Source organism: Synchiropus splendidus, chromosome 8 (genome assembly GCF_027744825.2).
Source record: "Synchiropus splendidus isolate RoL2022-P1 chromosome 8, RoL_Sspl_1.0, whole genome shotgun sequence".
Classification (NCBI taxonomy): domain Eukaryota; kingdom Metazoa; phylum Chordata; class Actinopteri; order Syngnathiformes; family Callionymidae; genus Synchiropus; species Synchiropus splendidus.
In genome coordinates, this window is record NC_071341.1 from 18,395,546 (window position 1) to 18,413,363 (window position 17,818).

The window sequence follows — 17,818 nt, forward strand, 5'->3', positions numbered from 1 at the left end:
TGAACCGCTCCTTGATGACCAAGCTACTTTCTTTATCACTTATGGAGAGTGCAGTTTCTCCTGCTGGTTCACTTGAATGGTATTCTGGTGGTTTGACCTATTTCTTGGACCATTCTTGAGAGTAGAAAATTTCAGACTTAACTCGGTGAAGTGTTGATCAAGGCTGGAGTTATCCAGGTTTATATGCATTATTAATTTAAAAAATTGATTTCATTTTCTCAATTTATTATAGAAAAATTACATCTTGCTTTCATGGAATTTTATTTAAATAGGTAGTGACTGGAAGATTTCATGCTTTGGCACAGGAATGTTTGTCTTTTGTCTCTGTTCCTTCCATAGTTTCACTGAGCCGCTCCATCGACCCACGTCACTGAACAACCACAAGTCATTAGGGAAACACTCAAGAGAGTGGGTTTTCATAACCGCCTCAACATTGCACTTACCACAGTTGACCACCAGGGCGGCACTAAAAATCCTGGGAAAAAAAGAATTGCTGCATGGACAATCAACATTTAGTTTGTTTGATTAAATATCTGTGCTAAAGTTATTCAAGTCAAAAAAATGGAGATGCTCAGAGGTCCACACTCCTCAAGGCTACACCTTGGGAACAGAGGCTGCCAGGGAGAACCGCTTTTATTTTGGTTGGCCAGGAATGTGTAATATTTATTGGAATGATCTTGTTTTCATGTGGGCAGCCTGGGATTACAGGCTGTTGTTGGTGACCCCGGATAATAATAGACCTGCGTCGGCTGAGATAGCGGCAGCGGGAGCCACCTACGCTTCCACTAAGCAGTGCCACTAAAGAATATCTGTTGACATAATGTTGTGTACTCAAGTCATCGTCGCTAATAAGCTGGGACTGGATTGATGAGGTCACTCTTGGTATGGCTTCTGTTTGTGCTGCCGAGGACCTACACCTGCGCCGACTGGATTCTTCATTGTTCTATCCACAGGATTGCTTTCCTTCATTTTCCTTCAAGTCACTTGAGTGCACTCTTGTTTTATCACTCTTTCCCTCTCCCACTCATCACCTCCTCATTTCCCATTTTGCTTCCATCACTCTCTCTCTCTCTTATTTCCACCCACTCTGGTGTTTATGGGCCTTGATGATTTATGCCAGTTGAGGTCATTATAATTTCCACCGCTTTGGGTCTGGGTGACAGCTGTGTGACATGTGGAGCACCGGTACCTGATCTAATGGCCTGTCTGTCCATGTGTCTGCAACACACTCATGTGGACGGTCATATTCAACAGCAAGACTGTGTTATTATGCTGCCAATGTTTCCATATGAACCTACATTTAGACTTAAACATGTAGAATTTTGCTGAATTTCATTATTATTTTTACCTGTCCAGGAGTGTTCCACGCCTCTCAACCCACTCGGTGGGAGCAAAATAAGATGTTAGAAATGAACGAAGGAACAACACAAGAGTAGAAATAGAGTTGAGATAAAAGCTTCCGTGATGAAAAGGAACTAGATGTCTTTGGTTGGCTGTAATGCAGAACCTCTAAATGCTTCACTGTGCTTCACTTTCTTTTGAAGGCCTTGTCATAAATGATCCTATAAAGGCAGTCTGGTGGATCTCAGCGCCTGCAGCCACATGCCACTGTGACGACTATGTTTCAAAATTAAGCAAACAATCTGCCAAGTTCGTCTGCAGTGAACCACGAGAAGTCTGTCAACATCTGTTCGTGATTAGCCGAGTAGCAGGGACACATTTAATTCATCCGCAAGGTCACTAATTACATCTTGTCTAGCTTATGCGGTTTAGGAGGCCAGTGAGCTTTGTGTCTCGCTACGAATATATCTGCCTCATCCATAACATACAAAAGGTTTTGCTCATTTTATTTACATGGTTACACATTTGACTACAAAAAGGACGCCGATACCTGTTTTTCTGTGTGATTTGTTCTTTAATGCAATTTAAAATCATAGAGGCATTGTGTAGCATATATATATATATATATATATATATATATATATATATATATATATATATATATATAGTGGTGGGACTTTAACAAGTTTATTATAATTAATAACAATGTTATTACGAGACAAGGCATTAAAAGAGCTGTAGTCTAAATAAGGTGATATAAAAACTTGAATATAGCCACCATCCTGATTTATTGTCAAACAGTATTTTGTTGTTTAAATGTATGTATGGGTCCATCATTTGATTCAGCAATAAACCAAATTTATTCAAATTGATAAATGTGCCTTCTTGTGGCAAATATTCTTATACCATTAAACTGCGATTAATTGAGATGAATTAATCACAAATCCTCAAATCCCACCATTAATATATCCTATTTAGTTTTTAATGCAGATTATATATAATTTACATATAAAAAATTGTATACAATTTAAAAAATATGCACCATCTAATCATCATTACTGAGAAACGTTCACATGGCAAAAGTGAAACAATAATTTACATGATTAAGTTGCACATCATGACAATATACAAATCGTGAACAGAAAAAAAAGTATTTATTTTAATAGTATTTTACTGTGGAGTATTACAGAAAAAATAATGATATATATTATATATAAATATAGATAAAACAGTGGGTCACTGTGCTACTACAGAAGCAGTCAGAATGCAGTTTTGTCACTGACCCCATATAGGTTTTAGATAGATTTTGAGCCGTTGAAAGCGTCATGAACCGACCCTCCCTTCTTAGTACGCTGTAGTGACACTGACTGAGTGTTCTGCATCTTGGTTCAGATCAAGGAAGCAATGGATCACTTCTCCCTGCGTCCTCCTAATAATGTGTTTAGCTTTAATATGGGTTTTCACCTCTTCTAATGGGCACTGCTGTCACGGGAAGGACACGCAAGGCAATCTTGCGTGTGGACTGCATGTCTCGAGCCAGATGTATGGTTTCGGCTCTCCTGACTATAAATCAGCTCAGTCACAGATCCCTTTACTCGATGCGAAGATAGTCAAGACCGCAGTTGTTTGGCGTGACTACACTCACCAAGATGTTCAATCCTTAAGGGTTTTAGTTGGACAATAGTTGGCCTTCCTGGATGATCCTCTCTAAACATTAGTTCTGCTGTGTTCACGATTCCTGCAGCACGACTTTCCCCAGCTTTTTAAATAAACTGGCTGCGAGATCATTTGAATAAGAATGTTGTCTGGACTTTTCTGTTTCGAAATGCCTCGTCTTGAGCCAGCGCAGCGAAGCGTGTTTGTTTGTGTTTGCAGCAGAAGGAGATCTAATGTTTGCTGTACCACCGCAGCCCTCCATCTTCGGGCCCATCTGTGCTGTCGGTGTTTGTTGTGGTTTTGGGTGAGAATTACTGGTTGGGAGTGCAAACTAGTTCTGGGATGCCAGGAGAAGCTTTGTGTACAAGACAGTTTGGGGATGCAGCGACGCCTACATTTTCAGTCTGCCTCCACCTTGTTGCTGAGCAGAAAGTTTTGCTTTCCGGCGTTTGCTGTTCTGCAGAAGGAGGAAGTAGTTCCTAAAATGTCTGCAGTGGTGGTCTACATGAGAGTGACGTGGTCTTAAACATTGTAACGTAACATGATCTTAAAACATCTTTCTCATTCAACCCATCTTCTTCATTGTGTACTGGTCTGTAAATAATGCTACAACTGCATAGGTTGTATTTAGCTTTGCCTGTACTTGCTATTATTGGTGATGGACAATGTGGCGGATGCGGACCATGATGTTAGCGGACAGTATAGTCAGTAGGAGGGACAGTCAGGACCCAAGATTTACTCCCATCGTGGGTGGTGTCTCCATGATGGTGGGTGAAAGGGTTGACATTGGGAGTCACACCTCTACATATTTACCATAACACCTGAAAACATCTCTGTTTAGTGCGAGGGGGGTCAAAATCTCAAGGCTGTGAATGTCTACACTCTACGAACCTTGACAAAAATCCAGGAGAGTGAAGAGGAGAATGGAGGCGAGGTGGAACAGGTGGAGATGATCTGTGAGAGGAAAATGGCAGGTGGAATGAAAGCAAGTTTAATGGGACATCATGACTGCCATGATGTTTGGTTTGCCGTTGAAGATAGTGAGGTTTTCATTAGGTGTGACTACAGTGGACAAAGACAAAATCAGTGGGTCAGCTCAAAGTTTGGGGCTAAAGTTAGGGGGGCCTTGAGAGAGACGGTGGACATGTCAGATGAAGAAAGATAGAAATGGACAACCAATGAGGCTCATAGGTTGAATTGAAGTATGAGGAAGGATGGACATGGTCAGTTTAAGTCGCCTGACATCATCTCACTACATGATCACAAACCACCAAATATTTCTGCTGGATAATTTTAGCTGCTCAAGCATTTCAATTCATAAATCAGTTCACTAAGCCGTTAACGGTGCTCAACTGTGTCGATTTGTTCAGCTACATTCTAGCACGGCTCTTTCTCATCTTAAAATAAATGCCCCTGTGCTCCCGTGTTCCCTTTTTCTTTTGACTTGTTCCAAAATAATAAAAGGGTACCCTGTTCTAGTCTTCCGGGGGGAAACCAAATGACTCCTTTTTCACTTCCAAAAAAGCTCATACATTTTGGAGCCCTGCATCCCGCTTGGCCGCGAAGATCTGAGCAGTGGGGAGCGGAGTGATGGCCGGCCCACTGGGATACATGTGTGTGTTTGTTTGTGTACTTCACGGTGGTGAAATACATGCTGCTGTTGCCAGTGAAGTGTGAAGGACAAACCGAAGTGGCGTTCCACTCAACAATGACTAATTACTGTGTAAGGACAGCACCTCCCTTTTGGGGCGACGGCTCTTGGAGGAGATTAACCAAAATGCCTCCATTGTTTGTAAGTGAATTTCAATGGTATATAAATGCATGTTTGCGGGGGGGTTGCACCCCTGTGGGGTATCAAAATTCTTTTTCATGTCCAAGACTGATCAGTCGTGCGTTTGTTGACCTTGTTCTCAGGTTATTTTTAATTCTTACCTGGCCTTACTGCGTGTTGCTTCTCTGTCCTGTCTGTTGGTCCCATGGAAACTGCATCAGAAGTGACCTTCACAGTTCGCAGCTGCTTTTAGCCTCATTTTTCGAAGTTTCTTTACTTGGTGCTGATATCCTGCAGCACTTTCACCCTCTTCCTTCACTCCAGCGCATGCTTCTGGTCTCCAAGTGAGAGAGAACTCTGGCTTTCTTTGTGGGGCTATGGATTGACAGGAAGTCAATTCAATTGCTTAGTAATTGGTCTGGAGTTGCAGGGGGAGAAAGACTTCCTGGTTGACCACAGTTGACCTCCGAACTTGATCCATTCTGCTGATGCGTGATGGCCACAGGGGTGAAGGTTTGTCTGGGCGGGGGGTTCTTCACTCCACATGCGGTGGACATGACAGAAAGTCAATTCACCTCACCATGGAAGCGTAGAAAGTGTGCTGGAAATGCTGAAATATGCATGAGAACTGCATTAACTCATAATCATTTCAACAATTTATAATTTCTATTATTTATTAGTTGCACTTATTGGAACTGTTATTCCCTTTGTTTCGACATTTCCTGCTCCCAGTTTGCTGTCGTGAGGAACAGTCTTCACCCTTCTTGTTCATTTGAATTCAGAATAATTTGACTTTTTTAGGCGATGTTTTTAAAATGACGTGATTTGTATGTCAAATTATTGTGTTGTCAGAGTATGAATTAAAGATCAAATTTTCATCCAATTATGTCCCTTTACTATTGAATTTTAGGTGAAGAAAAACTATCATTACTTGGCTCTTATTTATCTATTCATATTTTATTTTTGCTGACATAACAACACTTCTACTGCAATGAAAAGAACGTCCTCTTTTTGCTCGCCTTTCCTTTCTCTTTCTGTTCTTTCTCCTTTCTATGCCTGGTGGATTATGCGCATATTTATTGTCCAAGTTTCTTCAGACTTGTGATTCATAAATTTCCCTCAGGGACGGAACTTCTCTCCATATTTTTTCCTCTTCTGCTCGGCTTTTAGTGTAGTCTCTTAATTATCATGGGGCTCTGCAACGTAATAAAATGAGTTGCTAAAATATCTGCTTCCTATATGAACTTCACCCATCAGAAACCTCTTAGTTTAAACACCAGGATACAACATGGTTTTGGTTGAGGCAGCACTGGAATGTGGCATGAGGGAGTTGTTGTTTGACGCACTGCCTTTTGGTGTTTATCAAATGGGGACAAAGTAAAGTCAATGTAGCGGGATAGGAGACAGAAAAATGATCATTAATAGCAGTTTTAGAATGTGTTTTTTGTTTAAAATGACTATATAAGTAGTGTCCTCCTTTAGTGGCAGTGCGGTGGATTAGTGGTTCGTGCTGCAGTTTCCCAAGAAGGTTGTAGGTTCAACTCCAGTTCATAGCTTGAACAACTTTCTGTGCAGAGTTGCCATGTTCTCCTGGTGCTTGCTTGAGCTCTCTGCTGGAACTCTGGTTTCCTCCCATGGTCCAAAAATCTCCAAACTATTGGTCACTCTGGATTGTCCCTAGGTGATAATGTGTGCCCACACTTTTTAATTTAGTTATAGTGTTTATCAATATATGGTATCATATGTAGGTACTCGGTGTTTGAACCCAGTTCGCCATTTTCAGTCCACAGCCAGGGCTGAAAAATCCTGTAGCCCAATATAGTTCAAAAAACAACTTTATTAAGGGCCAAAGAGGTGTCTCTTTTTACCCTGCAGTCATCTAATTCCTCCTCGGCCTCTCTCTCATCTCCGTTTCCAGGCGGCTGCTGACTTTGCAAAGGCCCACCTGCCCGAGGCGCTTCGCCAGCAGCTTCTGACCTACGAACGGGAGAAAGAGCGAGACAGAGAAAAAGACAAGGATGAGAAAAAGGAGCGCGGCGGCCCGAGCTATCCGTCCATCCTGGAGCAGCAGATCTTGAATTTGGACAGAGAAATGCTGGAGAAGCTGTCTGCCACCTACAATGAAGCAGGTTTGTCAGTGGATGTGTTATTCAAAGTGTCGGAGCAACACATTTGCTCCGGGCGTGTGATGCGGGGGAAACATGGAGTTTATCATTCCGCCTCACATCTCAAACACCCACGGGGTTAGAAGAACATACAGTTTTAATATGTGAGACCATTTGAAATGAACAACATCATTGTTTAAATATTCATGTTTTCTTTTATGAAGCTTCTTACTCTCCCGTCCTGCCACCAGAAGAATTAATAATAGATCAAAATTATTCTCCTAGAAGCAGCTTTCAATGTCCCTCGGTGACCTGCAAATGCTAATGTGTCAGTTGCTATGCTAAAAACTTGAACCTGGATTGTTTCCTTCCCAGTTGTTCATTTCCTAAAGTGCTTCTCTCACCGTCGGTGACCAGCTTTGTGTGGTGACTGCAAATACATGCAGCTTCTTTCACATGCTCGCCAAGGTTTCCCTTGGAAATGGTGTTGGTTACCTGTCAGGGGATCAGAGGGGAGCTGACCACCAGCTATAGGGGCTTGTGAAATGATGTTTTGAAACTTCAAATATATTTGAAAGCTATGTTGCAGTCGAAGAGCTATCATGCTGCCTTCTTATGGGGACACGAGACTAAGATTCTTAAAATGAAATGCTATGAAATCGATTTGAACTACTGCACATCTAAAATAGAGATGTAAAGGCGATGGACTGTTGCTGAGGAAATATCGTGAAAGATTTGAAGAATATCAACCGTGTAGCTTTGGTTTCATTCAGTGATCTGTGTGTGTGTTGCACACACCCCTCAACTGTGAGCGAGGCCAACAGCAAACCTGCCTCTCTGACGTTGACGGCTCCTCTTAAGATTAAAAGCTTCTCACGAACCATAAACGCTCCTCCTGTCTCCCTTAACAGTTGGTGAACAGTGAGTTTCAGCAGCCGCAGGCTCTTGCTTATTCAGCTGTTTAAATACAAGCCGATCTTCACAAGGCTTGTAGTAATTATCTATGGAGGTGGGAGGGAGGGAAGGAGGGGTGACGCAAGAGAGGGAGTGATGGATGTAAAGAGGAAGGAGAGCGGTCTGAGGAGGGACTTGTGCAGGAGGAGGACATTTTTACTGATAAGGTCATTGCTGCAGAGTGGGATTAGGAACCTGAATTATTAGTACATAAAGGAGTAACAATAATCTGAGGTGAAATATGGAGTGTTCTGAAGCATTTGTGGTGATTTGGGGATATTTAAGAGACATTCATGAACAAATAATTAAACAGCCTAATAGGGTTGAATTATTATTTAGTTGTGACGCTATCTTCAGAGAAACTTTGGTTGAGAAGCAGGGCAGAATCTTTCCTGCAAAACCAGGCAGAGGATTGTGTTGGCTGGCATTTACCACCTGGCTGACTTTGGCACAAGCACTTTCTGTTTGCTCGCTGCATATTTTGGATTATTAACAAAATGTGCTTGTGAATTAGGAGTCAGGACCAGTTTGCATTCTGTCGTGAGGCTGTTTATCATCATCATCTCTGCGGTGAACTCGCCCCCAATAGGATTTGACGCGCATATTTTTATCCGGAAGCTTGAAACCATCTGAAGCAGATAACTGCTTGTACAACCATCATAATGGAAAAGGAATATTGGCTGAAACATTTTTGTATTGAGAAAGAAAACTGGAATGGCTTAAAAATAAAAATATTTATATTTTTTTCAGTCAATATTCCTTTTTTCATTGCCGATGTTTGTCTTCCGAGTTCTCTTCAAGGTGGCACCGTTTTAGCGTGGAGGGCGGGGAGTGGGAAGGGGTGGGGTTTGCGCTGTGTCTGCTTGTCATTAGCATATTGGTGGAATGTTCAGTGCTCGACAGAGTTAAGTGAAGCTCATGCTTACGGAGCCCCAGACCTGAAGTGGCAAAAAATAATCAAATAAATATAAATACTATGCACAGTATTACGATCGAGACGTGTTGGCTGAGTTTCACATTCTGACTTTCTCGACTTATCAGTGAGAAAGTCAAAACAGTCGTCAGCTGCAGCCGTCGTGGAAAACAAGTTTGGATCAGAGGATCAGACACCGCTTATTGAGTTTGAAAATGAGTATAAAAGGGATTTGATTTGCGATGAAAGGGTAGGTGGCGTTGTTTCACATCTTCTGAGTGAGTTCGTGCCTCTTAAATGTTTGAGGATCTCATGCATTCCTCCCTCAGTTCATGCTGTTTCATCTTCTTTATGTAGCTGTGTAAAAACCTTTTTTTTTGGTGACACTGTGTAGCTGTGAGTCAGTTTTGCTAGACATGGATTTACTCTTTAGCGCTTTTAGAGTGAACCCACGTAAGTCAATGTAAACTAATGTCGAATATTGATTCCATTTCATTGTGGAGTTAAAAGCTCGGCTTTAAGGCAACGCCTCTGGAGTTTCATGAATGTGATGCACCATTGTGTCACTGCCATGTCGCTATCAAAGATTCATTTGAGTTTCTTCATAGACAAACGTTTTCAAGTCGTGATCCAGCACCATTCATGCCGTGACATTTGCACCTTCCTCCCCACTAGTGTGATTAATATTGACAATTCTGGAAGTTTACGACCAAGTCTTGAACAAAACCGCCTCAGTGTTATAAAGCTCACCTGAATGCTGAGTCTTAGAATCACATGATATTTATGCTTATAGGCAAAGGAGAGCTGAGAATCAGGCCATAGTCCATATGAACAGTGCGAGTCTGAGCAGAGAACAGCCCACTTCCCACATGTGACTCCTATTGAAGTTCATGTGGGAGCCGTTATTACTGAAGGGCCATTGAGTCGGTCAAATTAAGCAACTCTCTCGAGTCTGGCGAGTCATGTGACGCATAGAGATCCTTCAAAAGTCATAATGCAATTATTGCAGCAGCTGGTCTGCTGTGACAACTGACCGCCTCCTCGATGTGGATGGACTTTTAATCATTTTTATTTCCCTGCACTTCATATCTGTCTGGTCACTGAGCAGCGGCGAGGGCACGTTCCTCTCTGTCTCGGCTCAATTAGATCAGTTTTGAAATGCAGTTTTCCTGTGCTGTCTTTTTAAATGAGTTTAAACAAGTATAAACTTTAAAAAAATATATATTTCTATATTTTCAGAACATTCAATTAAGTATTAGTGAATACATAAAGTGTAATTGTGCTTTTGTTCCAGAGTCTCTTGCGATGTTCTCCGTGCATTAAGACAACAACTAATTTAACTTAATTTTTTTCATTATTTTTAAATCACTAACACAACAATGTTGTTGTTTTTAGATGGCCTTTATGATCAGTAATGTGATCTGTGTTACAAATTAATTCTTCTTGAAATATATATATAGATTTTTTTTTTTTTTTAATCAAAATATCTTGATTTTTTTTAACATAATCATCGTGTGCAGGAATAAAACCATGAAGTTTTTGTTCCTGCTTTTAGCCCATTTTGCCTTTCTTTCTCCTCAACTGACTATCTTAAAGACTTTTTTTTAACATGGATATTCTGTTCTATTATCCTGTAACTTTTTTGCCAAGTTTCGGCATGAAGAAATGGTTCCGTTCCTGCCAATAACCAAGTTCTGCAAGGTTTTCCTCTCACTACATAATCCTTCATTTGGACCCAAAACAGCCCCCGATTTAAAGATTAACTTTAATTCCTTTGTCATAACTAACACGCCCCAGTGTTGTCTAGACGTTCAGGTATTTGACCACCGTGAAGGGAGGTCATGTGACCAGATAATGGTGGTGCTTGCTGTATCGGATATAAGCATCAGATCATTTATAGTTGCTGCTTGCTGCTGTAATTGAGGCTTAAATTAAACTGACAAGGAGAGAAAAAGAGGGTCAGAATTGAGATACATTCGTAATTCAGTTCCCGTCCCCAAGACGGCGGCGTATCAGATTTATCCTCTTGCTCTTTCATCCCAGTGTTTATCAGCCAACAGCAGCACATGAAAGAAGATAAGGACGCTTAATGGAATGCCCAATAGCTTTTAGAAGTTATTGAACCAGTTTATCTTTTTTTTTAATTTATTTTATCCTGCTGAAACTGTAACAGCCGGCCTCCTGGTGCCAGGTGCTCTTTGCAAGATTTTAAAACTAAAATAGTTCTTGGTTCATGTGTTGTTGGAGTGATGAAAAATGAAAGCACCGTCACAAATGATGGTCTGATCTGTCAGGTTTACTCTCGAGGGAACAGGAGTCAAATACTTCACACTTGAAGAGAAAATCATCTTCACCAACCTCCTCACCTCTGAACTTAATACAGACATCAGATGCGCTGTCATTTTCTCTGCGCTGTAAAGAAGATGAACTGTCCATATATCCTGTCAAAATCCTGCCGTTTGTCTTGGAGGACGTGTCCGATTCCTTCCAGGTGTAGGATGCCAGTCGGCGCTGACAGGTTGGCACATTGTTACTGTTTCCTGAAAACAGTTTCATCGCAAAGACAACTGAGAGATATAGAGCAGTTGAGATGAAATATTTTGTGGGTATAAATATATCTACCAGTCATACTGTGTGGAGAGATCTGTAGCACTTTCTTCTTCAACCCTGCTTTATGTGTTGTGCCAGTGAGTTCTTTAGCACTACTGCCACCTGCTGTCATTTTGAGCTCATTACTCCACTGGTATTTCATGTGCTTAAATGTTAGATTAGATTTATTAGTACCACGGTGGGGGAAATTGTATCTCATGTTATATAGATAATACAAAGTGTGAAGTAAATGAACTATGAAGCAATAAAAAGTCGGTGGAAGAAATCACAATATGGGTATAAAAGGGTGGTTAGGTGGAGGTCTGCGCTCTCTGAGTGCTTTTTTAGTTTTTGAGTCATTTTACCTCTAAATATGTGAATTTTTAAATTGAATTCTTGAACACCACAACCAAAGAACAAAACTGAAAGATAAATGTGAATAAGAGTCATATATTAAAAATAAATATGTTTGAAACTGAGCTATTTCCACTTCGAAATTCAACTTGATTAATGTGTCGGTATTGATTTAAAAAGTACGTTTATTCTTTAACTAAGTTTATTCTTTTGTAGTTTATTCTAAATAATAATAATAATGAATAATATGTTACCGCTATGATTCACTCTTCACACAGAATATCAATATTTGACGTGGTGAATAAAATTCTTATTTAGAGTAGAATGAACCTTGTTTATCTGACTTAACTAATGCTTTCATTTACAGAAAGGGTGTGACATACTCTTATTTTTCCGTCTGGTGTGACACTTGTCACCAAGTTATAACCCACCTCAACTCTTCCTCTTTGTTATTTGTGTATAGGAGTCAGAGAGGAAATGGATTCCTGCTCACTCACAGACAATCGTTGGTTGGTCCTTGGTTCTGTTTTGTGGAGCGGTCCAGGAGGACCCGGTCTGACCACGGCGTCAGTATGGCCGCCCCACCAGGCTTGACCTGAATGGTTGGGGGTGATGTACATCTCTCTGTCATCAGTGCCAACTTTAAAATGATGTGGATGTGAATGAGTCACTTTACAAACGCTAACCGAGCGGTGCAACTCGCTGAGACGTGAATGTTGCCGGAGCGACCAAAACATTCCTGACCGGGTAATTGGCATGAGGCCTGGGTGCACGGGGGCCATTGTGCCATCCTTCCAGGGAACGCTGAGCGTGTGCTCGCCATAGCTGGGCTAATTGGACAGGAATGCACCGGCGAGGTACCCTGGTCCATTATCTGATCGCCATGGGAACGAGATAAGGATAATTAGCTGGACAGCGCCGCTGCTACAGGCAGCGGGATTAAGGAATCGTATGATCATGAGACTTGAAGTCTCTTGCTGTCTGCTTCTTCCAAGTCTTTTGGATTGTCCTCTTTAGAGGACGGGAGTTGGGAGTAGTAGTCGTGGGTCTTTTAAAGTCGAGTCTGTTCAGAACACCTGCTGCTTTTTTACACGCCAACACAAGTCGCTGCTTCTTCTCTCTGTGTCCTGGTGGTCCAAACTCTCTCGCACTCTCTTTTTCATTTCCCCCTTTTCCACTCCACCTCCTCTCTTTTGTCTCTGCAGAGCAGATGGCAAAGTAGCTTGGTTTGTCCATGCAGAACTTTGGCCTTCTCATAAAGGATCGAAATTCTGTTCCATACTTACATTAAAGTGCTGTGCATTTTATTTTGCTCTAAGAGAAAGACTTGAACAAGTGTAGTTTTTAACACTTTAATACACTTTAATACATTATTTAATACATATGGTGAGATCATGATAACACTGAAGATGTTTTGTGTGGAACGGTTAAAATAAACCAGTTTTATTTTGTCTCCCTCCATCCTTCATCTGTCCCTTCCTTAGGAACGACGTGTCTGGTGGCCTTGCTGTCTGACAAGGAACTGACCGTCGCGAACGTTGGAGACTCGCGTGGAGTTCTCTGCGATAAAGATGGCAACGCCATCCCTCTATCCCACGACCACAAACCATACCAGCTGAAGGAGCGCAAAAGGATCAAGAAAGCTGGTGAGAGAACTCTCAGGACCATATCTGGATAACTTTCATAGTTCTATTCTATCATTATTTTTCCTTTCTTATTCATTTATCAGTGGCAACCTACATCATTGTTGGCATACATTCACCTACATTTCTAAATGGAAGCATCTGAATTCCTACTTATCAAAATGTATAAGCTTAAATAATAAATACTTTTTTTTTAAAGCAGAATAATCGGAAATAGCGCGATTTCAAAAGCACTTACAATGAATTGCTGGTTCATTGTCCGAGAACTGAATTTGACTGCGATCTGTTGAGAGACAAATCGGGGTCAAGACAGTGACTCATCGCCACCTAGTGGTGATTCAGATTCGACTATAATGTTTCACTGCGGCCGAGGTTTCTCATCTTATGAGTGTAATGGAGGTTGATTCTAAATTCACCATCGATGTGAGTGGTTGTCTGTCCATGTGTGACCAGTCCAGGGTGTCCCCCACCTCTTGTTCCAAATACCTGGGCTGCAGCCCCTTAAATTGGAGTCAACAGGCGGGATATATTAATCTATAGTTGTCTACATTTTTCCAAAAAGTACATTTAGTACTTACAAAAAGTAGATCATTGTTATTTAGAGAATGTTAATGTGACAAGAAGCCGAACCTCCTCCTAATCTGCTCATCTGTTTTAAGTATTTTAGCCCCGATAACTGTGTTGTATGAGCAAACAGTGATGGCACTTTTAAATGGTGTTTTGACTTCATTTTCACTGCTGTGCGTCCTCCACACAATTCTTTTGCTATCTTTGTGTATTTAAGAATTTGAAGTGGATGTTGTCCTTCCTGCACGTTTCAGGAGGCTTCATCAGTTTCAACGGCTCCTGGCGTGTTCAGGGCATCCTGGCCATGTCCCGCTCTCTCGGCGACTACCCCCTGAAGAACCTGAACGTGGTCATCCCAGATCCCGACATCATGTCCTTTGACCTGAACAAGCTGCAGCCGGAGTTCATGATCCTGGCGTCGGACGGGCTGTGGGACACCTTCAGCAACGAGGAGGCGGTGCGCTTCATCAGGGAGCGACTGGAAGAGCCTCATTTCGGAGCCAAGAGCATCGTCCTCCAGTCCTTCTACCGCGGCTGTCCCGACAACATCACTGTCATGGTGGTGAAGTTTAAAGGCAAAGCCAGCGAGCAGTAGTCGGCTCTCGGCCTCCCATGCAGTGTCTGTGTCATGTTTAGGAATGTGTTTTAAATGTAGCCAAATTGGCCCCTGACGGATTCTAACTCATCCATTTTAATGATGTAAACGCTTCATTTCGACTGTGTTCCGACACTGTACAGCCAGCTGGGTTATGCAATTACATGGATTAAGCTTTGTTCTGTTTTTTTGGTATGTGTGTGTGTGTGTGCTGCGATCAACTTGTGGCCAATTCACTTTGTAAAATGATTCGACAACAGTCCAGATTCACTTCTCTTTAATCGACAAGAATGCAAGCGATATTTTTATACTTTTATTTTTTTTTATCATGGTGAAGTGAGGGATTGAAGAGAGCAGGTGAGGCCCTGCTCTGATGGGTCAGATGGGGGTCGTGGTCCACCAGGGCTGCGGCCGTGGCAGCACACACTCTAAAGGGTCATTTATCATTTCAGTAATATACTGTATTTACAATCCTCAAAGAAAAAAAATGTTCAGATTGTGTAGCAATAACAAGGTCGACATCATGTTGTTGTTTTTTTGGATGTTCATCATGTTGTCGAATCTGGATGTGTGTGTTACTGTGTCACCTGTTGTAACTAGAGATCGTTGCAGTAAATCTCTATCTTAAAAATGTTCACGCTAGAATGTTGCTCATTAGGAATGTGTCTTCGGTCACCAATTTAAAAAAAAATGAATTTGACTGTCATTTTCAACCTCAATGATGACCTCTCTTCTGTAATATTCAGCTGACTCAGCAGTTCTCTCACAGTGATTCTTTAAACAACGTCTGTTCTGATTGCCTTAATTTCTTGATCATCACTTCATCTGCCGAACATCTCAGTGTTCACCTCACCTGTCCCCTCCTCCTCCTGCTCCTTCTCCTGTTCCTCCTGCTCCTCCTCCTGCTCCTGTTCCTCCTCTTGCTCCTCGAACACCACCGATGTCTGGATTGTTTAACTTCATCATATCACGTGTTCAAATCTTAGATGAGCGGATGTGTATGTGCCATTTGTACTTGTTTTGGTAACTTTATTAAAAACACACACACAAATGTAAATTAAAGTGGAAACATTAAAATTGTAAATGAATATATTAACATACATTCTCAACGTGTTTTTTTTTTCCTCTTCATATCATGTGCACTTAAACCTGGTTTGATCCTAGGACCAGACCGAGCATGTTTTAATGTTCTGCAGTGTTGCTGCCGTCTGTAAATAGTATGGGAGGCTGGGTTTATTAATAAACCCCTGGAGAGATATTCGCAGCGCTTGGCTTCATGATCCGTCTTCCTCCTCCATCTTGTTGTCTCAGAAAAGTCCAGTGAACAAAGTTTCCCTGAGTGAGGTCCCTGCAGAAGCTCATGTCAGTGGTGCTGTCTTGGTTCTGAGAGGAGCCGCTGTGATGTCACTGACTGGTAACTGGAGAGTTCCATGCCTCTCCTCCTGGTTGCACCGTCACTCCTGGTATTAATAGCTCTGATATGAATAGCTTTACTGAAAGCTGCACATACACAACTGGAATCTTGTCATAACAGAGGGGAGGGGTCTTTAAGTCTGTGTGGACATAAAGCCCAGGGCTGCATTGGTTTACACAACAGGAAGACGGCGGCTCGGAATCCAGTCATGGGTGTTGTCATTTCCAGGACTCGGAAGCAAGCCCAGGTCCTCATGTTGGGTCTGGACGACGCGGGGAAGACCACGCTGCTGTACAAGCTGAAATACAACGAGAGCGTGGCCACGGTCCCGACGGTGGGCTTCAACGTGGAGACGCTGGACACAGACCGGAGCAGTCCAGGGCTCACCGTGTGGGACGTGGGGGGCCAGAGGAAGATGAGGCCCCATTGGAAGCATCACTATGCTGATACCGCTGGGCTGATGTTTGTGGTGGACAGTTCGGATCTGAAGAGGCTGGATGAGGCCAGAAAGGAGCTTCATCGGGTAAAGTTCTTCTGAACCGAAAGAGTGTTTACAGTTCATAGCTAGGCTTCTGTGTTAGTGGAATAAATTATTAATAACATTTATCATTCATGAGTCTTGAGTTATAAACAGATCATCCCAAAGATTGTTCTCACCGTCACTCACTGTGGTTCTAACTGATTGTTTAAATGAAACTATATTTAAGTATGTTAACGTCACGTGACAGAAACAGTTGTGTCATTTCAGTTCTTCAATCTGTTCTTACTCCGAATGGGGTTTTAGTGGTGCTGGGTCAATGAAGAATCAGTTCATTCATTCATAAATAAAGTGGAACAAAACTGTAACTTATTCTGTATATATCCTGACTGTAACACTCCAATTCTATTTTCTTTTTATATATATATATATGTGATGATACAATGATTCAATAACGTATATTTTATAAGTTAAATGTTGACTTTCTTACTTAGTAACTTTAAATATCTTTATTTAAATGTACATTTTTTGTACCTTACTTTGATAATTAGTTGCCATTAGCCACGAAATAATAGATAAAATGATTTATTTTTTTTTACAACATAAGAAAATATTGCAATGTTTATTAGCTTGAATGAAAAACGGCCCAGGAATCATCTTTAAACTGGCTCTCAACTTAATACTCAGCAACACACACAAAAAAAATCCCCTAAACATTAATAATTTCCTATTTTGATCTACCCCAGGTGCTGAGATATGAGACCCTTCGAGGAGTCCCTCTGGTGGTGCTCTCCAACAAGCAGGACCTTCCTGGAGCTCTGAGTCCACAGCAGCTCTGCAGGAGGCTGGACTTGGGGAGAGTATGCGAGGGCAGAGCCTGGTTCATCCAACCCTGCTCGGCTTTAACCGGTGCCGGCCTGGAGGAGGGATTCAGGAGGATAGTCTACCTGATGAAGACCCCTCTGAAGCAGACCCAGGAGGACATAAAGGTGAAGATGAAGTCAAAGAGCTTCGGTATCAGAGAACTCCTGTGTAACAGATGATGGAGGAGAATGAAAAACATTCAACTGAGATATGCTTGCTTGAGAACAACGTGGTCAGGCTGTGTCGACAGCTCAATCATGATATGGAGCAGTGGATCATTTAAGCTTCACTGGTAGGAGCAGTAGCAACTAGCAGCACGTGTTTCATGCGTCAGCTCCTGACTTATATGAGGACGGCTTGTTGTGCTGAGGTTCAAACCAGGTCGATGTTGCCTCATGTAAAGTACATATGAGTGTGAACATTGTTCTCTTTCTACCTAGTTGCTTGTGCTTGTGTTGATACTAATACACCTGTCACTTTATATTTTTCACCCTGTTCAATAATAATGACCATTAGGTTTATCATTTTTGTTTCTGTGTTGGGTGGATACATTTTGCATAATAAGGGCTGCAAA

General features: G+C 41.8%; 2 protein-coding genes across 2 annotated transcripts in view; both read left to right on the forward strand.

The window, feature by feature from the left end:
• Positions 1–15,585, forward strand: part of ppm1lb (protein phosphatase, Mg2+/Mn2+ dependent, 1Lb) — a 40,666-nt gene extending 25,081 nt beyond the window's left edge. The window contains exons 2-4 of the mRNA XM_053873237.1: positions 6,687–6,897; positions 13,168–13,329; positions 14,148–15,585. Coding sequence (XP_053729212.1) covers positions 6,687–6,897; positions 13,168–13,329; positions 14,148–14,488 — 714 coding nt within the window. The 3' untranslated portion in view covers positions 14,489–15,585. The remainder of the gene's footprint in view (positions 1–6,686; positions 6,898–13,167; positions 13,330–14,147) is intronic.
• Positions 15,586–16,110: 525 nt separating this feature from the next.
• Positions 16,111–17,423, forward strand: LOC128763456 (ADP-ribosylation factor-like protein 14). Its single transcript, XM_053872237.1, has 2 exons — positions 16,111–16,425; positions 17,127–17,423. Exons 1-2 carry the CDS (start codon positions 16,111–16,113, stop codon positions 17,421–17,423), a joined length of 612 nt encoding a protein of 203 aa, XP_053728212.1.
• The last annotated feature ends 395 nt before the right edge of the window (positions 17,424–17,818 follow it).